The following is a 22,879-nucleotide window of genomic DNA, read 5'->3' on the forward strand; positions in this document are numbered from 1 at the left end:
GGAACACCCTCCCTAACAGCACTGTGGGTGTACCTACACCTCAAGGACTGCAGCGGTTCATGAAAGTAGCTCGCCACCACCTTCTGAAGGGCAACTAGGGATGGGTAATAAATGCCGGCCTAACCAGCGATGCCCACATCCTGTAAATGATTTTTTGAAAAAATGCCAGATGGTTCCAGTGTGAACTCCTTTTCTGTCTTTGCAGTGGAGTCCTTTAGAAATGGTGCCCCCGATCCACGGCTGACTAAGTTGCTGGCTAGGCGGATAAATCAGAGGACACCCCGCCAGTGATACAGTGGGGGATAGACATTGCTGTCAGTCACTTCACCGCCACTTTACCTGCCCGAGATCGGCTTTTGCCGATTTGCGGGAAATCTTACCCTTGCAATCAAATTTCCTGAAGCCCCCTTGGATGCCATTGGTAATGATTGCACACTGTTGGAGAAATACCAGTAAAAACACTTCCTTATTGGGGTTTACAAATCTCGGATTGTATAGTTCAGCTTTTATACTTAATGATTAAAGGATGATTTGATGGAAGTTTTGAAGACACGAAGAGGAATAGATAAACAATTTCTGCAGGTTGGCGACGAAGGTGCAGAGTTCTAGAATTAGAACCAAATCTTCCAGGGTGGAACTAAAAAATACCTCGACACTCAAAGTCTGGTAGGAGTCTGGAACGCTCTGCCACAAATGGAAATTGACACAAGATCAATTGTTAACTTTAAAGCTGAGATTGATCGGGTTTTGTTAATCAAGACTATTAAGGGAAAATGGGGAAAACAAGTGGGCATATAAAGTTAGTTTACTGGTCAGCTATAATAGCACAGGACTAAATCGCTGGCTTTGAAAGCAGACCAAGGCAGGCCAGCAGCACGGTTCAATTCCCGTTACAGCCTCCCTGAACAGGCGCCGGAATGTGGCGACTAGGGGCTTTTCACAGTAACTTCATTGAAGCCTACTAGTGACAATAAGCGATTTTCATTTCATTTCATTTCATTATTGAACAGTGGAACCAGCTCAAGTGTTTCTCATGATGTGCCTTGCCAGATTTAGGAGTGGCAGAGTGGTTAGCACTGCTGCCTCACAGCGCCAGGGACCGGGGTTCGATTCCGACCTTGGGTGACTGTGTGGAGTTTGCACATTCTTCCCGTGTCTGCTCTGGTTTCCTCCCACAGTCCAAACATGTCCAGGTTGGGTGGATTGGCCCTGCTAAAATTGCTTCTTAGTGTTCAGGGTTAGGTGGGGTTACGGGGATTGGGCAAGGGAGTGGGCCGAAAGGAGGTGCTCTTTGCATACCTGATGGTCCGAATGGCCTCCTTCTACACTGTAGGGAGTCTATGAGTCGAAGATAAGTTAATGTTTCAGGTCAACTGTAGTTAGTTGTAAAGCAATGATGGTGAACAGGAGAGAAGAGATAAATGGAAATTGTGTCAGAGAGAAGGGTAAAACTTCGAAAGAGCTAACTCCTGTTTCTATATTCCTATTTCTTCAACTATTGACTGATCTGATTGAAAGCAATATCACATATCCATTCGATTTCTTCCATAACACCAATGAAATTGAGGTATTGTCCATTTCACACCAAAGTACCTTGTGCTCTTCAAATTTCTTCTGAAGAATGCTGTCTCGAACTGCAATGCATTGTTTCAGAGTGTGGAGATCTTCATTGGGAAATAGCTATAAAGTAACAGAGAGACAGTTATTGCAGAGTCTGCAACTGGACACTAATGTGCTCAGGATTTACGTTCAGAGATACTTGCACATCATCCATGATGGGAATTGCTAAACACGATCCGCAATCCGAGATTACTCCACAGTCTAAGAGCCTCAAATTACAAATGGAAATAGTGATTCAGAATGAAGTACCTGGAGCCAGGGGAAGATGTCTATTAAGCTATCCTTTCCCACAGTATTCACAATGCCTTGGCTGTACTCCAGCATTTTCTCAAACTCCGGGTCTCCTTTTTCATACGTCGAGTTAAAACACAGCAAGCAGATTACATTGGTGACGGCTCGCGTCACCTCAGGCATGATGTCCAGCGGTGAATCGAGAAAGTGTTCAAATGTACAGCAAGTCGATGTAACTCCTTGGCAAACTGTTCATCATCAGCACACAATAAAGCGAAGAAAACTATTAGAACTAGGACGGCCAGAATATAAATTCTTGTTTCAGGTCATCAAAACTGAAGAAACATACAAATCTAGCTGGTTTGAAAGCAATGATAGTGAGCAAGATAGAAGAGACCGACAGAAATCCTGTTGGGCAGAAGTGCATAACTTCTTCAAGGCGGGCATTCCTCCGCATTTCTGTTTGTCTCTTCTACGCTTCCTCTGTTTGACATTCCTTTATCTCTGGTTGCACATTTGTGAAGCCCCTTTAACATAGAACATACAGTGCTGAAGGAGGCCATTCAGCCCATCGAGTCTGCACCGACCCACTTAAGCCCTCACTTCCACCCTATCCCCGTAACCCAATAACCCTCCTAACCTTTTTGGTCACTCAGGGCAATTTATCACGGCCAATCCACCTAACCACGTCTTTGGACTGTGGGAGGAAACCGGAGGAAACCCACGCAGACGCGGGGAGAACGTGCAGGCCCCGCACAGACAGTGACCCAGCGGGGAATCGAACCTGGGACCCTGGCGCTGTGAAGCCACAGCGTTATCCACTTGTGCTACCGTGCTGCTTTGGGATCTTTCTCTACACTTCTTTGTTGTGAATATCGTCACACCTTTTTCGCTCCCTGTGGAGAATGGTGTGGACGGGTTAGAAGGATTGGAGGAACCTGCTCTCAGTCACGTGAACACTCTTTCCTTGGAGTGGTTCTTGGAGCAGTGCCTTCCAGCTCAGAGGGAAGAGAGTCACCATTGAGCCATATTCTTCTTCCCTCCACTAAAGGTGCTCCGTAAATAAACATTTCCCTGGCTACAGAACTAACTTCACACTGCCTGGGGCTGATTGTTCTAAATAACCACTTCACCCTTCCTAACACTTGAAGATGTAGACTGTTTAGAGTAAATATTTTACAGTTGTTGTTCATTCTCTGGTAATTTAGATTATTGTCCATAATCTATGCTTGCACCTGCGCAGTAAGAAGGCGCATAATAATAATAATCGCTTAATGTCACAGGCTTCAATGAAGTTACTGTGAAAAGCCCCGAGTCGCCACATTCCAGCGCCTGTTCGGGGAGGCCGGTACGGGGATCGAACCCATGCAGCTGGCATTGTTCTGCATTACAAGCCAGCTGTTTAGCCCACTGTGCTAAAGCAGCCCCTGCTTCACCTGCACTCACTTCCAGCTGTGGATAACACACTGAAACAGGAACCCAGCCCAATCTTCTCCTCTCTAATATCAAATCCCTCAAACCACTCCCACTGAGGTCAGTGAGTCAGGCACCGGGCGAGGATTGAACATTGGGCCCTGTTTGTGGGCATGCTTCAGTCAGTCACGACTAAACGCAATGTGCCATCAGAGGTGGCATACGGAATAGTCAGTGGAGGACTGTGAAGTGTACTCACTCATTTTCTCGAGAGTTGCTGATCCATCGCCAAACAGAGAGATGGCGGAATGAACAAGCTTCCTGTGAAACTTCCAGCCCGGACAGTAGTTTCCAAACGCAATATCCTTCCCACCTCTGGACAGCAAGTCTGTAGTCACCTGTACCGAGAAAGAGAGAAGACATTATACATGCCGTGCTTTAACATTGGGTTACATTGATCACAGGGGAGGTGAGGGTTACATTGGAACACAGGAATTAGACGCTGACGTCGGCAATTAACCCCCTCGAGACGTCTCTGCCATTCAATCAGATCGTGGCTGATCTCTTCTTGGTCTCAAATCCAGCTCCCAACCTGTTCCCATATCCCTTTAAACCTTTATTAAATCAGAAATATATCTATCTCCTTATTGAAACCATTTTTAGGCGGCATGGTAGCACAATGGTTCGGTTCCCAGCTTGGGTCACTGTCTGTGCGGAGTCTGCACTTTCTCCCCGTGTCTGCGTGGGTTTCCTCCGGATGCTCCGGTTTCCTCCCACAAGTCCCGAAAGACGCGTTTGTTTGGTGAATTGAACATTCTGAATTCTCCCTCTGTGTACCCGAACAGGCTCCGGAATGTGGCGACTAGGGGACTTTCACAGTAACTTCATTGCAGTATTAATGTAAGCCTACTTGTGACACTAATAAAGATCATAATTATAATGACTCAGATTCCTCCGCACTATGGGGCAGCGGGTACCACAAATTCACCACCGTCTGCGAGAAGTAGTCCCTCCTCATCTCAGTTCTAAATCTACCGCCTCTCAGCCTATGGGCGGGATTCTCCACTCCCGCGCCAAAGTGCCCACGCCATCATGAACGCTGTCGAGGTTCACGACGGCGCGAAATGGCCCTGATCCCGACCGATTCAGGCCCCGATAATGGGCTAGGATCGGGGCCGCGTCATCTACACGCGCCAGGCCTTGTCGCCGCGCAAAGGCGGCGCCGCATAGATGACGTGGCCGGCGCCGCATAACTGACATCACCCGCGCATGCGTGGTTGCCGTCCTCTCTGAGTCCGCTCCGCAAGAAGATGGCGGACGGATCTTGTGGGGCCGCGGAAGGAAGGAGGTCCTCCTTCAGAGAGGACGGCCCCTCCCCCCGCCCGCAGGCCGCCCCCCCCCCCAACGTTCCCGCGCTGTTCCTGACGGCAGCGACCAGGTGTGGACGGCGCCGGGGAGAACCCGCCGTTTTGGCCTGGCCTCTCGGCCCATCCGGGCCTGAGAATAGCGGGGGTGCTGGAAAATCGCCATTTTGGGTGTCTCCGGCGATTCTCCAGCCTGTGGCCCGCGGAACTCGACGGGGCCGTTCCCGCCGCTTGGGAGAATCACAGGAGGGTGTCGGACCGGCGTCCCGGGAAATTTTGGCGGCCCAGGCGATTCTCCCAACTGGCGCGGGTGTGGAGCATCTCGCCCTATATCTGTGACTCTGGTTCTAAATTGTCCCACAAGGGGGAACGTTTGGTCTATGTTTACTTTATCAATCCCTTTTAGTATTTTATACAACTTGATCAGTTCCCCTCTCATCCTTCTAAACTCCAGCGAGTATAAACCCCAAACTGTTTAACCTCTCCTCATAGATCAACCCTTTCCTCCCCGGAATCAATCTGGGTTGTGATGGCCTGTCAGAAGTAAAGAGTTTAGTTTGTTGCCTGCAAGGAGAAGAAAGGGATACGCTGCATGAGGCAGGTAATGAGATGAAAGGTTAAGACTTGTGTTGACTTCTGGAGGTGGTGATGTGCTGAACAGTTGCACAAAAGGAGGCTTTCCCTAGGAATTTCAATTTAGGCCCTTTTAACCCATAAATTGGACACCAAACCAACAAAAGCACCATCTCCTCACCCTAAACTAACAACCACCCGAGGAAACACCTTCAATCCAGCCATGGAGCTGGAAAAATAGGAAGAACAAAAGCCAGGAGAGGAAGATCCAGGCCTCGGATACACAGAATGAAGCGGAGCAGAGTATGAGGGCTCAGCAGAAGATCCCGCTGTAAATTCCTGTCCCTCCCAGCATATTCTCCCCCCCCCCCACACACCCATCATCAAACCCGCTGGTGGGTGCTTGGGAGAACTCCACCCCATGATGTGGCTATCACGCACAATTGCAGCTTTGGGGGCAATTCGCAGTTAAAACTGTGAATATATTTACATTTCCACTGCAACGTCCATCTCTACCTTACTCCAAACAGGCTGAATTTCAGAAGTCATTGATGCAGTTTTTTTTTTCAAATAATTTTTATTCAAATTTTCACAAAATATCAAAAACAAAATACAGGAAGAAAAGAACAAACCTCCCCCCCCCCCCCCCGTATACATAAATAATAAATTAACAACCTTCATCAACACAAAGGCAAAAATACACGCCCCGCCCCTCTCCCCCCCCCCCCGGGTTGCTGCTGCTGCTGACCATCTTCTAACGTTCTGCCAGGAAGACCAAGAACGGTTGCCACCGCCTGAAGAACCCTTGCACCGATCCCCTTAAGGCGAATTTCACCCTCTCCAATTTAATAAACCCGCCATATCGTTGATCCAGGATTCCACGCTTGGGGGCCTCGCATCCTTCCACTGAAGAAGAATCCTCCGCCGGGCTACCAGGGACGCAAAGGCCAGAATTCCGGCCTCTTTCACCTCCTGCACTCCCGGCTCCTCTGCCACCCCAAATATTGCGATCCCCCAGCCCGGTTTGACCCTGGAACCTACCACCCTCGACACCGTCCTCGCTACACCCTCCCAAAATTCCTCCAGCGCTGGCACGCCCAGAATATATGGGTGTGATTTGCTGGGCTCCCTGAGCACCTAGCACACCTGTCCTCACCCCCAAAGAACCGGCTTATCCTTGTCCCGGTCATGTGCGCCCGATGCAGCACCTTAAACTGTATGAGGCTGAGCCTCGCGCAAGAGGAGGAAGAGTTCACCCTCCCCAGGGCATCCGCCCACATCCCCTCATCAATCTCCTCACCCAACTCCTCCTCTCACTTACCCTTTAGCTCCTCCACCGAGGCCTCCTCCTCCTCCTGCATCACCTGATACGTTGCCAAGATCCTCCCCTCTCCAACCCACACCCCCGACAGCACCCTGTCCTGGACCCCGCGTGGCGGCAACAGTAGGTACTCCACCACCTGCCGCCGAACAAACGCCCTTACCTGCATATATCTGAAGGTGTTCCCCGGGGGGAGCCCAGATTTCTCCTCCAGCTCACCCAGGCTCACGAACATCCCGTCCACAAACAGGTCCCCCATCCTTCTAATACCTACTCTGTGCTAGCTCAGAAACCCTCCATCCATCCTCCCCGGGACAAACCGGTGGTTCCCCCGAATCGGGGACCACACCAAGGCCCCCACTTCCCCCCTGTGGAGTCTCCATTGCCCCCGAATTTTGAGGGTAGCCGCCACTGCCGGGCTCGTGGTATACCTCATTGGAAGAAGCGGCAGCAGCGCCGTCACCAGCGCCTCCCGGTTCGTGCCCACACAGGACGCCATTTCCAGCCTCTTCCATGCCGCCTCATCCCCCTCCATCACCCACTTATGCACCATTGCCACGTTGGCGGCCCAATAATACCCACAGAGGTTGGCAGCGCCAACCCACCCCCATCCCTGCACCGCTCCAGGAACACCCTTCTCACCCTCGGGGTCTTCTGCGCCCATACAAACCCCATAACGCTCCTGTTGACCCGCCTGAAGAAGGCCCTAGGGATCAGGCTGGGGAGGCATTGGAACAGGAACAAAAACCTCGGGAGCACCGTCATTTTAACTGACTGCACTCTACCCGCCAGGGAGAGTGGCAGCACGTTCCATCTCTTAAACTCCCCCTCCATTTGCTCCACCAGCCTCGTGCAGTTAAGCTTATGCAGGGCCCCCCAGCTCCTAGCCACCTGGACCCCCAGGTACCTGAAACTCCTCTCCGCCCTTTTTAGCGGGAGCTCACCAATCCCCCTCTCCTGGTCCCCCGGGTGCACTACGAACAACTCGCTCTTCCCCATATTAAGCTTGTACCCGGAGAAATCTCCAAACTCCCTAAGGATCCTCATCACCTCCGGCATTCCCCCCACCGAGTCCGCCACATATAGCAGCAAATCATCCGCATAGAGCGACACCCGATGCTCCTCCCCAACCCGCACCAGCCCCCTCCAGTTCCTCGATTCCCTCAACGCCATGGCCAGGGGTTCAATCGCCAGCGGAAAGAGCAGGGGGGGACAGGGGACACCCCTGCCTCGTCCCCCGGTGTAGCCGGAAATACTCTGACCTCCTTCTGTTCGTGGCCACACTCGCCACCGGGGCCTCATACAGCAGCCTCACCCACCAGACGAACCCCTCCCCGAACCTGAACCTTTCCAACACCTCCCACAGGTACCCCCACTCCACCCTATCAAAGGCCTTCTCCGCATCCATCGCCGCCACTATCTCCGCCTCCCCCTTCCATCGCCGGCATCATTATAACATTCAAGAGCCTCCGTACATTGGTATTCAACTGCCTCCCTTTCACAAACCCCGTCTGATCCTCGTGTATGACCTGCAGCACACAGTCCTCTGTCCTCATGGCCAAAATCTTTGCCAGCAACTTTGCGTCTACATTTAAGAGTGAAATCGGCGAGACTTCCGGGTGCGGCGATGACCAGCTGAGTCGCACGTTTCGGCAGCTCCCGGTGGAACGGACTTTTGGGCTCTTAATAAGAGCCCCAACGGCAATTTTAACGGCTAAAAGTACTGTGCGGTGAACCAGAAGGGAATCCCCCCGGGATACGGATGAAAAAAGGAGAGGAAGGTGGCCGGATTGCGGTGGATCCTTTAGAACAGCGGCAAGGAAGGCAAGCAAAAACCAAGATGGCGTCGGAAGGTGGCAGTTTAATATGGGGCCCTGAACAACACGAGTTTTTGAAACGCTGCGTGGAAGAGCTTAAAAAGGAGATGAAGAAGGAGCTGTTGGCCCCGATACTACAGGCGATCGAAGGGCTAAATGATGAGCAAAAGACCCAGGAGCGGGAGCTTCGGGTCGTGAAGGCAAAGGCTGCCGAGAATGAGGACGATATACAGGGCCTGGTGGTGAAGACGGAGATGCACGAGGCACACCATAAACGATGTGTGGAAAGGCTGGAGGCGCTGGAGAACAACGCGAGGAGGAACAACCTGAGGATTCTTGGCCTTCCTGAAGGTGCGGAGGGAGCGGACGTTGGGGCATATGTGAGCACGATGCTGCACTCGTTAATGGGAGCGGAGGCCCCGGTGGGTCTGCTGGAGGTGGAGGGAGCATACCGAGTGATGGCACGAGGACCGAGAGCAGGAGAAATTCCTAGAGCCATAGTGGTGAGATTCCTCCGTTTTAAGGATAGAGAGATGGTCCTTAGATGGGCAAAGAAAACTCGGAGCAGTAAGTGGGAGAACGCGGTGATCCACATATACCAAGACTGGAGTGCGGAGGTGGCGAGAAGGAGGGCGAGCTTTAATCGGGCCAAGGCGGTACTTCACAAAAAGAAGATAAAATTCGGAATGCTGCAACCGGCAAGACTGTGGGTCACATATCAAGGGAGGCACCACTACTTTGAGACGGCGGATGAGGCGTGGACTTTTAACGTGGAAGAAAAATTGGAATGAGTGGGTTATTAAAAAAAGAACGTTTGAAACAAAGTGGTGGGGCGAGTATGGGGGGGCGAAGAGGGGGGTAAAAAGGGGGAAAGAGGAGTTTTATGTTATTAATCCTGCGATGTGGTAACTTTTCTCTCTTCCACAGGGGGTGGTGGGGGGAGTAAAGGAGGTGGAGGAGATGGGGCGTTGGCCATTGGGGGCGGGGCCAAGGGGGAAGCGCGGGCTCGGTTCCCGCGCTATGATAATCATGGCGGGAATAGGGAAGCAGGAAGGAGGGGGTGTCGCACGGTGCGAGCCGAGGTCACGGGGGGAAGCCGAGGTCGGCCAGAGTTTGCTGACTTCTGGGAGAAACATGGGGGGTGTAACTACGCTAGTGGGGGATCTAGCGGGGGGGGGGTGGGAGGGGGGAATTATTGGGCTGCTGCTGCTGGGGAGAGGGGGGAGCTGGCATGGGGTGGGATGGGCGGGGGGGGCACCGCCTGGGGGGGACACAGCTGCGTGGGAACCGGGTGAGGAGCTGGAAAAAGGGGATGGCTAATCGACAAGGGGGGGGTAAAAAGCCGCCCAACCCGGCTGATCACGTGGAACGTGAGAGGGCTGAACGGGCCGATAAAGAGGGCACGAGTACTCGCACACCTTAAGAAACTTAAGGCAGACGTGGTTATGTTACAGGAAACGCACTTGAAACTGATAGACCAGGTGAGACTACGCAAAGGTTGGGTGGGGCAGGTGTTCCATTCAGGGCTAGATGCGAAAAACAGGGGGGTGGCTATATTAGTGGGGAAGCGGGTAATGTTTGAGGCAAAGACTATAGTGGCGGATAGCGGGGGCAGATACGTGATGGTGAGTGGCAAACTACAGGGGGAGACGGTGGTTTTGGTAAACGTATATGCCCCGAACTGGGATGATGCCAATTTTATGAGGCGTATGCTAGGACGCATCCCGGACCTAGAGGTGGGAAAGTTGGTAATGGGGGGAGATTTCAATACGGTGTTGGAACCAGGGCTGGACAGGTCGAGGTCCGGGACTGGAAGGAGGCCGGCAGCAGCCAAGGTGCTTAAAGATTTTATGGAGCAGATGGGAGGAGTAGACCCGTGGAGATTTAGCAGACCTAGGAGTAAGGAGTTTTCGTTTTTCTCCTATGTCCACAAAGTCAATTCGCGAATAGACTTTTTTGTTTTGGGAAGGGCGTTGATCCCGAAGGTGAGGGGAACGGAGTATACGGCCATAGCCATTTGGATCACGCTCCACATTGGGTGGACTTGGAGATAGGGGAGGAAACAGAAGGGCGCCCACCCTGGAGAATGGACATGGGACTAATGGCAGATGAGGGGGTGTGTCTAAGGGTGAGGGGGTGCATTGAAAAGTACTTGGAACTCAATGAAAATGGGGAGGTCCAGGTGGGAGTGGTCTGGGAGGCGCTGAAGGCAGTGGTTAGAGGGGAGCTGATATCAATAAGGGCACATAAAGGAAAGCAGGAGAGTAGGGAACGGGAGCGGTTGCTGCAAGAACTTCTTTTTTTTTTTAATAAATATTTTATTGAAAATTTTTGGTCAACCAACACAGTTCATTGTGCATCCTTTACACAATATTATAACAGCACAAATAACAGTAACCTATTTTATATAAACAAAAAACAAAAAATGAATAAATATTAAATAACAAAAATGAAAACTAGCCCTAATTGGCAACTGCCTTGTCACAAGTTACACCCCCTCCGCCCCCCCCCCCCCCCTCTCGCCCCCCCCCCCCCCCCCCAAATCCTGGGCTGCTGCTGCTGCCTTCTTTTTCCCCTTCCAGCTATCTATCCGCAAGGTATTCGACGAACGGTTGCCACCGCCTGGTGAACCCTTGAGCCGACCCCCTTAGGACGAACTTAATCCGCTCTAGCTTTATAAACCCCGCCATGTCATTTATCCAGGTCTCCACCCCCGGGGGCTTGGCTTCCTTCCACATTAGCAATATCCTGCGCCGGGCTACTAGGGACGCAAAGGCCAAAACATCGGCCTCTCTCGCCTCCTGCACTCCCGGCTCTTGTGCAACCCCAAATATAGCCAACCCCCAGCTTGGCCCGACCCGGACCCCCACTACTTTTGAAAGCACCTTTGTCACCCCCATCCAAAACCCCCGTAGTGCCGGGCATGACCAAAACATATGGGTATGATTCGCTGGGCTTCTCGAGCACCTCGCACACCTATCCTCCACCCCAAAAAATGTACTGAGCCGCGCTCCAGTCATATGCGCCCTGTGTAATACCTTAAACTGAATCAGGCTTAGCCTGGCACACGAGGACGACGAGTTTACCCTACTTAGGGCATCCGCCCACAGCCCCTCCTCGATCTCCTCCCCCAGCTCTTCTTCCCATTTCCCTTTTAGTTCATCTACCATAGTCTCCCCTTCGTCCCTCATTTCCCTATATATATCTGACACCTTACCATCCCCCACCCATGTCTTTGAGATCACTCTGTCCTGCACCTCTTGTGTCGGGAGCTGCGGAAAATCCCTCACCTGTTGCCTCGCAAAAGCCCTCAGTGAGTTTTGTGTGGGCCGGGAAGACCCCGAGAGTGAGGAAGGGATGCTTACAGCGTAGTAGGGATAGGGGGGGGCTGGCACTACCGAGCCTAAGTGAGTACTACTGGGCCGCCAATATCTCAATGGTGAGTAAGTGGATGGGAGAAGAGGAGGGAGCGGCGTGGAAGAGATTGGAGAGGGCGTCCTGTAGGGGGACTAGCCTACAAGCTATGGTGACGGCCCCATTGCCGTTCTCACCGAAGAAATACACCACAAGCCCGGTGGTGGTGGCGACTTTGAAAATTTGGGGACAGTGGAGACGGCATAGGGGAAAGACAGGAGCCTTGGTGGGGTCCCCGATAAGAAATAACCATTGGTTTGCCCCGGGGAGAATGGATGGGGGATTTGGAATATGGCAAAGAGCAGGAGTAACGCAACTGAAAGATCTGTTTGTGGATGGGAAGTTCGCAAGTCTGGGAGCGCTGACCGAGAAATATGGGTTGCCCCAAGGGAATGCATTCCGGTATATGCAACTGAGGGCTTTTACGAGGCAACAGGTGAGGGAATTCCCGCGGCTCCCGATGCATGAGGTGCAGGACAGAGTGATCTCAAAGACATGGGTGGGTGATGGTAAGGTGTCAGATATATATAGGGAAATGAGGGACGAGGGGGAGATTATGGTAGATGAGTTGAAAGGGAAATGGGAAGAAGAGCTGGGGGAGGAGATTGAGGAGGGGCTGTGGGCAGATGCCCTAAGTAGGGTAAACTCATCGTCCTCGTGTGCCAGGCTAAGCCTGATTCAATTTAAGGTGTTACACAGGGCGCATATGACTGGAGCACGGCTCAGTAAATTTTTGGGGTAGAGGATAGGTGTGCGAGATGCTCGAGAAGCTCAGCGAATCACACCCACATGTCCAGCACTACAGGGGTTCTGGGTGGGGGTGACAAAGGTGCTTTCGAAGGTAGTGGGGGTCTAGGTTGAACTAAGCTGGGGTTTGGCTATATTCGGGGTTGCAGAAGAGCTGGGAGTGCAGGAGGCGAAAGAGGCTGATGTTTGGCCTTTGCGTCCCTAGTAGCCCGGCGCAGGATACTGTTGATGTGGAAGGAAGCCAAGCCCCCGGGGGTGGAGACCTGGATAAATGACATGGCAGGGTTTATAAAGCTGGAACGGATTAAGTTCGTCCTAAGGGGATCGGCTCAAGGGTTCACCAGGCGGTGGCAACCGTTCGTCGAATACCTCACAGAAAGATAGAGGGAATGGAAAACAAGAAGGCAGCAGCAGCAGCCCGGCGGGGTGGGGGGGGGGGGGGGGGGGGGGCGGGGGGGGGGGGGGGGGGGGGGGGGCGCGGAGGGGGGGCGGGGGGGGGGGGGGCGGAGGGGGAGGGGGAGGAACCAGAAGGACTCTCAGGGTTGTTAATATATATGTATAATATGTATAGGTCGTTGCTATAAATAATTGTATATTGGACTGTTAAATCATATTTTTGGAGAGTGTTTATCTGAGACAAGGCAGTTGCCATTTAGTTTTAGTTTTCGTTTTGTTATATATTATTTATTCTTTGTTTATAAAACAGGTCATTGTTATTTATACTGTTATATTATTGTGTAAAGGATATACAATGTACTGTGATGGTTGACCAAAAATTTTCAATAAAATATTTTTTTAAAAAAAAGAGTGAAATCGGCCTGTATGACCCACACTGTAGGGGATCCTTGTCCCGCTTCAGGATCAGGGAAATCAGTGCTCTAGACATCATCTAGACACCTTGCCTCGTTGAAGGTCCTTACCAACAGCGGGCCCAGCAGGTCCGCATACTTCTTATAAAATTCAACCGGGAACCCATCCGGCCCCGGTGCCTTCCCCGCCTGCATGTTCCCTATCCCTTTGACCAACTCCTCCAACCCAACCGGCGCCCCCAAACCCGCCACCTGCCCCTCCTCCACCCTCGGAAACCCCAGCCGGTCCAGGAAGCGACCTATCCCTCCCTCTTCCAGTGGGGGCTCAGACTGGTACAGTTCCTCGTAGAAGTCCCTGAAGACCCCATTGATACCCACCGCACTTCGCACCGTGTTCCCTCCTCCATCCCTAACACCCCCGATCTCCCTAGCTGCCTCTCGCTTCCGAAGCTGGTGCGCCAGCATACGGCTCGCCTTTTCTCCATATTCATATACCGCCCCCTGCGCCTTCCTCCACTGCGCCTCCGCCTTCCTGGTGGTCAACAAATTGAACTCAGCCTGGAGGCTACGCCGCTCCCTAAGCAATCCCTCCTCCGGGGGCCTCCGCGTACCTCCTAGCCACCCTCAACATCTCCCTCACCAACCTCTCCCTCTCTCTCCTCTCCCCCTTCTCCTTGTGTGCCCTAATGGCGATCAGCTCTCCTCTGACCACCGCCTTCAGCGCCTCCCAGACCACCCCTACTTGCACCTCCCCATTGTCATTAGCCTCCAGGTACGTCTCTATACACTTCCGGACCCGCCCGCTCACCTCCTCGTCCGCCAGCAACCCCACCTCTAGGCGCCACAGCGGGCGCTGGTCCCTCCCCTCCCCCAACTCGAGGTCCACCCAGCGCGGAGCATGATCAGAAATGGCTATCACCGAGTACTCCGTATCCTCCACCCTTGGAATCAGCGCCCTGCTCATGACAAAAAAGTAAATCCGGGAGGAGGCCTTGTGAACATGGGAGAAGAATGAAAATTCCCTGGCCCCCGGCCTCGCAAACCTCCATGGATTCACCCCTCCCATCTGGTCCATGAACCCCCTCAGCACCTTCGCCGCCGCCGGCCTCCTGCCCGTCCTAGACCTAGAGCGATCCAATGTCGGATCCAGCACCGTGTTGAAATCCCCCCCCATTATCAGGCCCCCTGTCTCCAGTCCGGAATCCGGCCCAGCATACGCCGCATCGTCCAAATTCGGGGCATCTACATTGACCAACACCACCCGCTCCCCCTGCAGCTTGCCACTTACCATCACATACCTACCGCCATTGTCTGCCACGATGCTCGACGCCTTGAACGACACTCTCTTCCCCACCAAGATCTCCACCCCCCGATTTTTTGCATCCAAACCCGAATGGAACACCTGACCTACCCACCCCTTCTCAACCTTACCTGATCCACCACCCTCAGGTACTTCTCCTAAAGCATAGCCACATCCGCCTTCAGCCCCTTCAGGTGCGCGAAGACCTGGGCCCGCTTGACCGGCCCATTCAGTCCCTTACATTCCAGGTCATCAGCCGGATCGGGGGACTACTCACCCCTCCCCGCCCCCCCGCCGACTAGCTATAACCCCTCCTCGGCCAGCCACGTGCCCGCGCCCCCTGCACGGCCCGTTCGCCACAGCGGCAGACCCCGCCCCGACCTCCTCTACCAACTCCAGCTCCCCTTGGCCATTCCAGCAGCAACCCCCGGTCCATTCCACTCCAGCGCGGCGAGAAAAAGCCCGCGCTTCCCAGCTCCGGCCCCGCCCCTTCAGCCCTCAACGCGGGGGGAAAAAGCCCGCATTGGTGCAGTTTTAATAATCTTGAACTGCAGCGGTTCAAGAGAAGCAGCTCACTATCACCGTATCCAGAGACATTAGGGATGTGCACTGAATGCCGGACTTGCCAACGACGCCCACATCCCAACGAAGAATGAAAAGAGTGATAACGAGTGTCTGTGAAAGACATCTGACATTGAAAAACATTGTCTGGACATGATTCATTGCCATTTGTGGGATCTTGCTGTGTACAAATTGGCTGCCGTGATTCTGACATTCAAACATGAGACAACGTTTGTTTTTAAGTATCTCTTTGGTTTTAAAGTACTTTTGGGCCAGCCTGAGATTGTGAAAACCGCAATATAAAAGCACTTTTTTGTGTACTGCCATCCTGCTAAAGATATGTTACAAATCTGTTTCAAGATGCAGTGAGGATACAGGGACTGAATGTAACATTTGAAACATTGGTGTTGCACGAATTCTGTTTGCACGATTTACAGCAATGTTGAGTCCAGAAGCAGGGTTGTAGGTACTGAATTAATGCTGTTTATTGATGGAGCTTCAGGAGTACAGTATAATCTGTAACAATAGCCAATTATGGCAATGGTCAAGGCTGGAGGGAAGTCAGAATGGATCGAGGAGAAACACTGATGTGACACAAAATTCTAATTTCCAAAGCATGGAGAGAGAAGGACCAAAGAGCATCAAAGTCTTAAATTTAAAATATGGTCACTAATAAATCCAGGAGAGAATTAAAGAAAATGTCATTATCCAGAGAGTGGCTAGAATATGGAGCTTGCTACCACGAGTGAATAGCACAAGTCCATTTACATAGAATTTACAGTGCGGAAGGAGGTCATTCGGCCCATCGAGTCTGCACCGGCTCTTGGAAAGAGCACCCTACCCAAGCCCACACCTCCACCCTAACCCCATAACCCAATAACCCCACTCAACCAACACTAAGGGCAATTTTGAACACTAAGGGCAATTTAGCATGACCAATCCACCTAACCTGCACATCTTTGGACTGTGGGAGGAAACCAGAGCACCCGGAGGAAACCCACGCACACACGGGGAGAACGTGCAGACATGGGAATCGAACCTGGGGCCCCAGAGCTGTGAAGCAATTGTGCTAACCACCATGCTACCGTGCTGCCCAGTTAGAGAAAAGTTAGATATGCACAAGTGAGAGAGGGGATGGAAGGACATGTTAATAGAGTTAATTGAAGAGGACTGGGAAGAGGCTTGTACGGAGTACTCCGTACAAACATTGAATGTTTGGGCCAAGTGGCCTGCCTCTGGGCTGTACATGTATTGTAATTGTATCTAAGATGAAGAATTCAACACTGTCATAGTGCTGGGAGAGACGGAGTTATTGAAGGTGATAAATCTTGGTTTCAACACTGAGGAAGCAAAATGTGGATTGTTTGACGTTTACAGCAAGGCAGGAATTCTAAAATTTCCCCAGGAAGGTTTGTTCCAGATTGTAGCCCTGTTTTATGCATGAATTCCTTGCTGTTAATATTCCGTCCAGATTGAACAGGACTTGGTGTTAACAGCAGTACAGGATTGTCTTTTAATCAAACATACTCCCTCTTCTCTTGGCTCAGATAAGACCAATGTGAGAAACTATCAAGGCGAGGGCGGGCGATATGAAAAACTCAACTATATTAAAAATGAAAACGCAACAATCAGTGGTTGGCCCTGCTGCCTCACGCTGCCGAGGTCCCAGGTTCGATCCCGGCTCTGCGTCACTGTCCGTGTGGAGTTTGCACATTCTCCCCGTGTTTGGGTGGGTTTCGCCCCCACATCCCAAAGATGTGCAGGGTAGGTGGATTGGCCACTCTAAATTTAAAAAAAATAAAATAAATTTAGAGTACCCAATTCATTTTTTTTTCCAATTAAGGGGCAATTTAGCGTGGCCAATCCACCTAACCTGCACGTCTTTGGGCTGTGGGGCGAAACCCACACAAACACGGGGAGAATGTGTAAACTCCACACGGACAGTGACCCAGAGCCGGAATTGAACCTGGGACCTCGGCGCCGTGAGGCAGCAGTGCTAACCATTGCGCCACCATAACTGCCCTTTGGCCACGCTAAATTGCCCCTTAATTGGAAAAAATGAATTGGGTACTCTAAATTTATTTAAAAAAGAGAACTCAACAATGTGGCGACGAATTACACACTGGGAAGTAAGGTGCAGGGATGCTTGTAAGCAACATAAAGAACAGCAGAGTTCAGCCCGGTCAAATGACCTACTTCCAAGTTGTTTCTGCTGTGTAATGTCACTAGCACACTGTGCTCCAGCAAACACCAGCGTTACTAAAATAAATGAAAAGGTGCTGTGATGGAAGCACTTTCCTTCAAGCACGTTTCTATACAGACAGGCCAAAGTGAAGAGTCAGTGCTGAAGGGTGCACCTTAGAGGAAGTTTGGTGAACACAGGACATCAAACATTATAAGCATGAGGTGATGACAAAGGGCCAGGAGGAGGCCCATGTGAGACGTTAATGGACCGGTTGAGCCAAATGAGCTGTTAATTAGGATTATGCAGAATAAGCGCAAAGCCTCGGCAAGTCGTGATACAAAGTTAGAAGTAGGGGAGGACTCAGGGAGAGTAGAAGTTGGACAAATTGTGGGGATGAGTTGGAGCTGGTGAATCAAAATGAGGCAGTAATAAAATCACCACAAAACCCCTTACAGTTCATCCGAGAGAATTAGTTTCCTGTTTCCAAAATACAGAAAATCAACCAAGAGCTTACCACAGTCTGATAACTGAGGAACAGAATACAGCTCCTGCTTTAAGCAAAATATTTCAACTCTTTAAATAAGTTGCACGAAAAATGTTGCATGTCTTCAAATTAAGTTTTTAAATGATCTAAATTTCTATGAGCATAATATAATTTGTGAGGGCATAAACTATGAAAAGTTCTGAGTATGACACAGTCTGTTAGCTGACCATGCAATTGCCCAAATGACCTGTCCACATACAACACAATCTCACCATGTTGGGTCTGCCAGCAAAGATTTTTCCCTTTTTTAGGAGGACTTCCTTGGCATGTTGATAGCCGTTGATCACCACCACATAGTGCGCACCCATCATCAGGGAAAAGGTATTCCCATATGTTTTTTGGAGTTTCTGGAAGAGCAGGTGAGGAGGGAGATCACTCCATAGGCTGAACAGGCTTCCGATCACTGGGAACGATGGCAAGCTTTTGGGAAATCTGCTTCCATTCAGCTTTCTCTGAATTAGGCTGGTCACAGAGAAGATTACAAAGGCCACAGTAAGGATCAGTGCGGACAGCACAAGGCTCATCTTCTCCCTGTTCTCCAGAGCCAGTCGCTGGAATTTAAAGTGGAACAAAGGCAGACTCTGACCCTTTTATAAGTTGGAGAATCAGTGCCTTGACACAGTGTTATCATCTACAAGGAGATGATGCAAAATAATCTAAAATTCAACATATTTGTTTCCCAGCCAATCCCAATCACACAAAACCACACAGGCTGATGAAATCTACCTGCAGAGGGCACTCTGGCTCTAATAGAAACATAACATCGAAACATAACATGGAAAATAGAAGCAGGAGGAGGCCACTTGCCCTTTGAGTCTGCTCCACCATTTGTTCTGATCAGGGCTGATCATCCAACTCAATAGCCTAATCCCGCTTTCCCCTCATATCCTTTGATCCCCTTCGTCCCAAGTGCTATTTCTAACTGAAAACAGAATGTTTTGACCTCAACTGCGTCCTGTGGTAGCAAGTTTCGCAGGCTCACCACTCACTAGTTGAAGAGATTTCTCCTCATCTCGGTCCTAAATGGTTTACCCCCTATCCTCAGACTGTGGCCCCTGGTTCTGGACACCCCTACAATCGGGAACATCCTTCCTGCATCGACCCTATCTAGTCCTGTTAGGATTTTGTAGATTTCTATGTGATTTCCCCCCCCCCCCCCCCCCCCCACCGTAATTCTTCTGAACTCCAGTGAGTACAATCCTAACCAATACAATCTATCCTCACACGTCAGTCCCACCATCCCAGGAATCAATCTGCTATACCGTCACTGCACTCCCTCAATAACAAGAATATCCTTCCTCCGATAAGGAGACCGAAACTGTGTACAATATTCCAGGTGTGGCCTCATCAGGGCCCTGTATAATTGAAGCAAGATAGCCCTGCTCCTGTACTCGAATCCTCTCACCATGGAGGCCAACATACCATTTGCCTTCTTTACCGTCTGCTGTACCTGTACCTTCAGCGACTGGTACCACGACACCCAGGTATCGTTGCATATTCCCTTCATCTAATTTATGGCCATTCAGATCATAATTTACCTTTCCATTTTTGCTACCAAAGTGGATAATCTTACATTTATCCACAGTACACTGCATCTACCATTCAATTACCCACTCACCCAACTTGTCTAAATCACACTGAAAGATCTCTGTATCCTCCTCACAGCTCACCCTCCCACCCAGCTTTGTATCATCTGCAAACTTGGAGACATTGCATTTTATGCCATCAGTTAAATCATTAATATATGTTGTGAATAGCTGGGGTCCCAATGCCAATTCCTGCGGTACCCCACTAGTCACTGTCTGCCATTTGGAAAAAGATCCATTAATTCCTATGATTTGTTTCCTGTCTGCCAACCTGTTGTTCATCCATCTCAATACACTACCCCTAATCCTGTGCACTTTCATTTTACACGCTAATTTCTTCTGTGAGACTTTGTTGAAAGCCTTCTGAAAGTAAAAATAAACCACATCCCCTGGCTCCCCCTCATCAACTCTACTAGTTACATACTCGAAGAATTCCAGTAGGTTTGTCAAGCATGACTTCCCCGTTATAAATCCATGCTGACTCTGTCCGATCCTGCCACTGTTTTCTAAGTACTCTGTTATAAAATCTTTGATAATGGACTCTTGAATTTTCCCCACTACCCACGTCAGGCTGACCGGTCTATAATTCTGTGTTTTCCCTCTACTTCCCTTTTTAAATCGTGGGATTATATTAGCTACCCTCCAATCTGCAGGAACTGCTCCAGAGTCTACAGAATCTTGGAAGATGACCCCAATGCATCCATTATTTCGAGGGCCACTTCCTAAGTACTCTGGGATATCAATTGTCAGGCCCTGGGGATTCATAGAATTTACAGTGCAGAAGGAGGCCATTCGGTCCATCGAGTCTGCACTGGCTCTTGGAAAGAGCACCCTACCCAAGGTCAACACCTCCCCCCTATCCCCATAACCCAGTAACCCCACCCAACACTAGGGGCAATTTTGGACACTAAGGGCAATTTATCATGGCCAATCCACCTAACCTGCACATCTTTGGACTGTGGGAGGAAACCGGAGCACCCGGAGGAAACCCACGCACACACGGGAGGATGTGCAGACTCCGCACAGTGACCCAAGCCGGAATCGAACCTGGGACCCTGGAGCTGTAAAGCAATTGTGCTATCAGCCTTCAATCCCATCAATTTCCCCAACACCATTTCTCTACTAATACTGATTTATTTCAGTTCCTCCCTCCAATCCCCAACATTTCTGGAATATTATTTGTGTCCTCCTTTCCTCTGGTTCTGAATGTAAGGGACCTACATTTGTCTTCACCGATCTTCTTCTCTTCACATACCTAGAGAAATTTTACAGTCAGTTTGTATGTTCCCCACAAGCTTACCCTTGTACTCTATATTTTCCCTTCTTAATCAATCCCTTGGTCATCCTTTACTGAATTCTAAACTGCTCCCATTCCTCAGCTGTTATTTTACTTGGCCAATTTGTATGCTTCTTCCTTGAATCTAATACTATCCCTAATTTTCTTTGTAAGCCATGGTTTGGCCACCTTCCCGTTTTACTTTTGCAACAGCCAGAAATAAACAATTGTTGCAGTTCACCCATGAGCTCTTTGAATGTTTGCCATTGCCTATCCACTTTCATCCCTTGATGTAATGTTTCCCAATCCGTCATTGCCAACCCACGCATCGTAGGTTCCTTCATTCAGATTCAGGACCCTCGTCTCAGAATCAACTAGGTCATTCTCCACCTTGATGAAAAATTCTACCATGTTACGGTTGCACATCCCCAAGGGTTCTCACACAACTAGATTGCCAATGATTCCATTCTCATTACACTAAACCTAGTTTAGGATGGCCTATTCTCTACTTGGTTCCTTAATGTCTTGAACCAGAAAACAACCCCGTAAACAGTCTAGGAATTTCTCCTATTTGTGTGATTAATACATCCATTTTATTGCGAATGCTCCACATGTTAAGGCACAAAGCCTTGTCGGCTTGTCATTTTAACATTACTTGGCCTGTTCCCAGTATTTTCCTCTGTGGCCCTGTTTGATTCTGGCCCTTGGTTTCTCTGCCTATCACTTTTCTTATTCCTCTTTCTGCCATTTGTTTTTGTCCTTGATTCCCCCTCCTCTGACTCCTTGCATAGGTTCCCATCCCCCTGCCATTTTAGTTTAACCCTTCCCAACCACTCTAGCACATAATCCCCCCAGGACATCAGTTCCAGTCCTGCACAGGTGTAACCTGTCCAGTTTGTACTGGTCCCTACTCACCTGAGTAACGTTGTGAAGAAACCAGCTATTCCAGGCAGCTTTCCCTTTTAAAAGGTGCCGTCCCTACAAAAGGGAAGGTGCCCAGCAGTGCATTATAGGCCTCGGGATAAAAAACATTCAAGGGCAAGGTATAACACAGCAGGAGAAGGAACTGGATCCCTGATTCAGTGACGCCATTCTGCCCTCATTGTGTCGAGAAGTTAAAGGCGGGAGGGATCATGTTTCTGGTAAGGGGGGGGGGGGGAACGGAGCAAGAAACCCTTGAGCTTAACCCTGTGAACGTGGCAAAGGTGGTCATTGCTAGAGTCCTGAATTCCACAAGCTCGGCAGCAGTGCCGAAATAATGACCTCTCTGAGGCTCATCCCACCATCTTTGTAAACACTGTCGTCATCCACCCAGGAGCCACACCAACTCAGGACTCACCACTCACATCCTTACACTGTTCCTCACCCACACGTCTGTCACTCACACCCACCTCCCATTGTCTCCACATATCTCCAGCTATTCAGCTATGTCATCAACCAAACACAGTGGCACACTGTTACTGGCAGTCTTCTCTCTCCCTCTCTTGCAGGAAAAGGTGAGTCACAACGGGTGGGAGAGACAGACGACTGGCGGAGGACTACAAAGAATCCATACCCTCAGTAGCCTTGAGCAAGATGGGCCACATATCATGGGCACTGGTGCCACAGAGTCAGCGGCATGCAATGTTACCAAGTCTATTAAAGTTGCTGACTATTGACCCTCCCCATTTGCTCCTCAGCCTCACCCTGAAAGCTGCCAAGAAATGGAAACTGCAGACTGTGGACTGTCTGCTCCCCTCACCACTCGCCCTTTTCCTGCCTTATTCCCTCCCTTTGTACTTTTATGTTTTCAGATGGTTGAGAACTGTTGGTTGCTCAGCTCCTGTAAATATGGAAAGATATGCCATTTGAAACTTGGAAGTCTGGCAATACCTGATCTAAGAGTGCATGAGAGAATGTAGGGAAAAATCCCACAAAGGGTTAACAGCAGCTGCAGGAGAGGATTGTAAAATGCAGATAGCCTTAGTCAAGCAGGCTTAGCAAACAAAACGAGCAGGTCTTTCAAGACACAATCGAGTGAATTTTAGTATACAACTAAAAGCAATGTTTTGCACCTCCTTTTGAAGTTAGGTAAGCAGATGGAAAAGAATGGATAAGGTTTTCAGTTGAATTAGGTGA

General features: G+C 50.3%; 1 protein-coding gene across 1 annotated transcript in view; it reads right to left on the bottom strand.

Annotated features, from left to right (window-relative positions):
- The window catches only part of cyp17a1 (cytochrome P450, family 17, subfamily A, polypeptide 1), a 30,745-nt gene extending 12,285 nt beyond the window's left edge, over positions 1-18,460 (bottom strand). Inside the window, exons 1-4 of the mRNA XM_072479588.1 lie at positions 18,112-18,460; positions 3,524-3,662; positions 1,870-2,099; positions 1,594-1,680 (exon numbers count right to left, since the gene is read on the bottom strand). Of these exons, the coding sequence (XP_072335689.1) occupies positions 1,594-1,680; positions 1,870-2,099; positions 3,524-3,662; positions 18,112-18,423 (768 nt within the window). The 5' untranslated portion in view covers positions 18,424-18,460. The remainder of the gene's footprint in view (positions 1-1,593; positions 1,681-1,869; positions 2,100-3,523; positions 3,663-18,111) is intronic.
- Positions 18,461-22,879: the final 4,419 nt, after the last annotated feature.

Source organism: Scyliorhinus torazame, chromosome 16 (assembly GCF_047496885.1).
Source record: "Scyliorhinus torazame isolate Kashiwa2021f chromosome 16, sScyTor2.1, whole genome shotgun sequence".
Taxonomy (NCBI): Eukaryota; Metazoa; Chordata; class Chondrichthyes; order Carcharhiniformes; family Scyliorhinidae; genus Scyliorhinus; species Scyliorhinus torazame.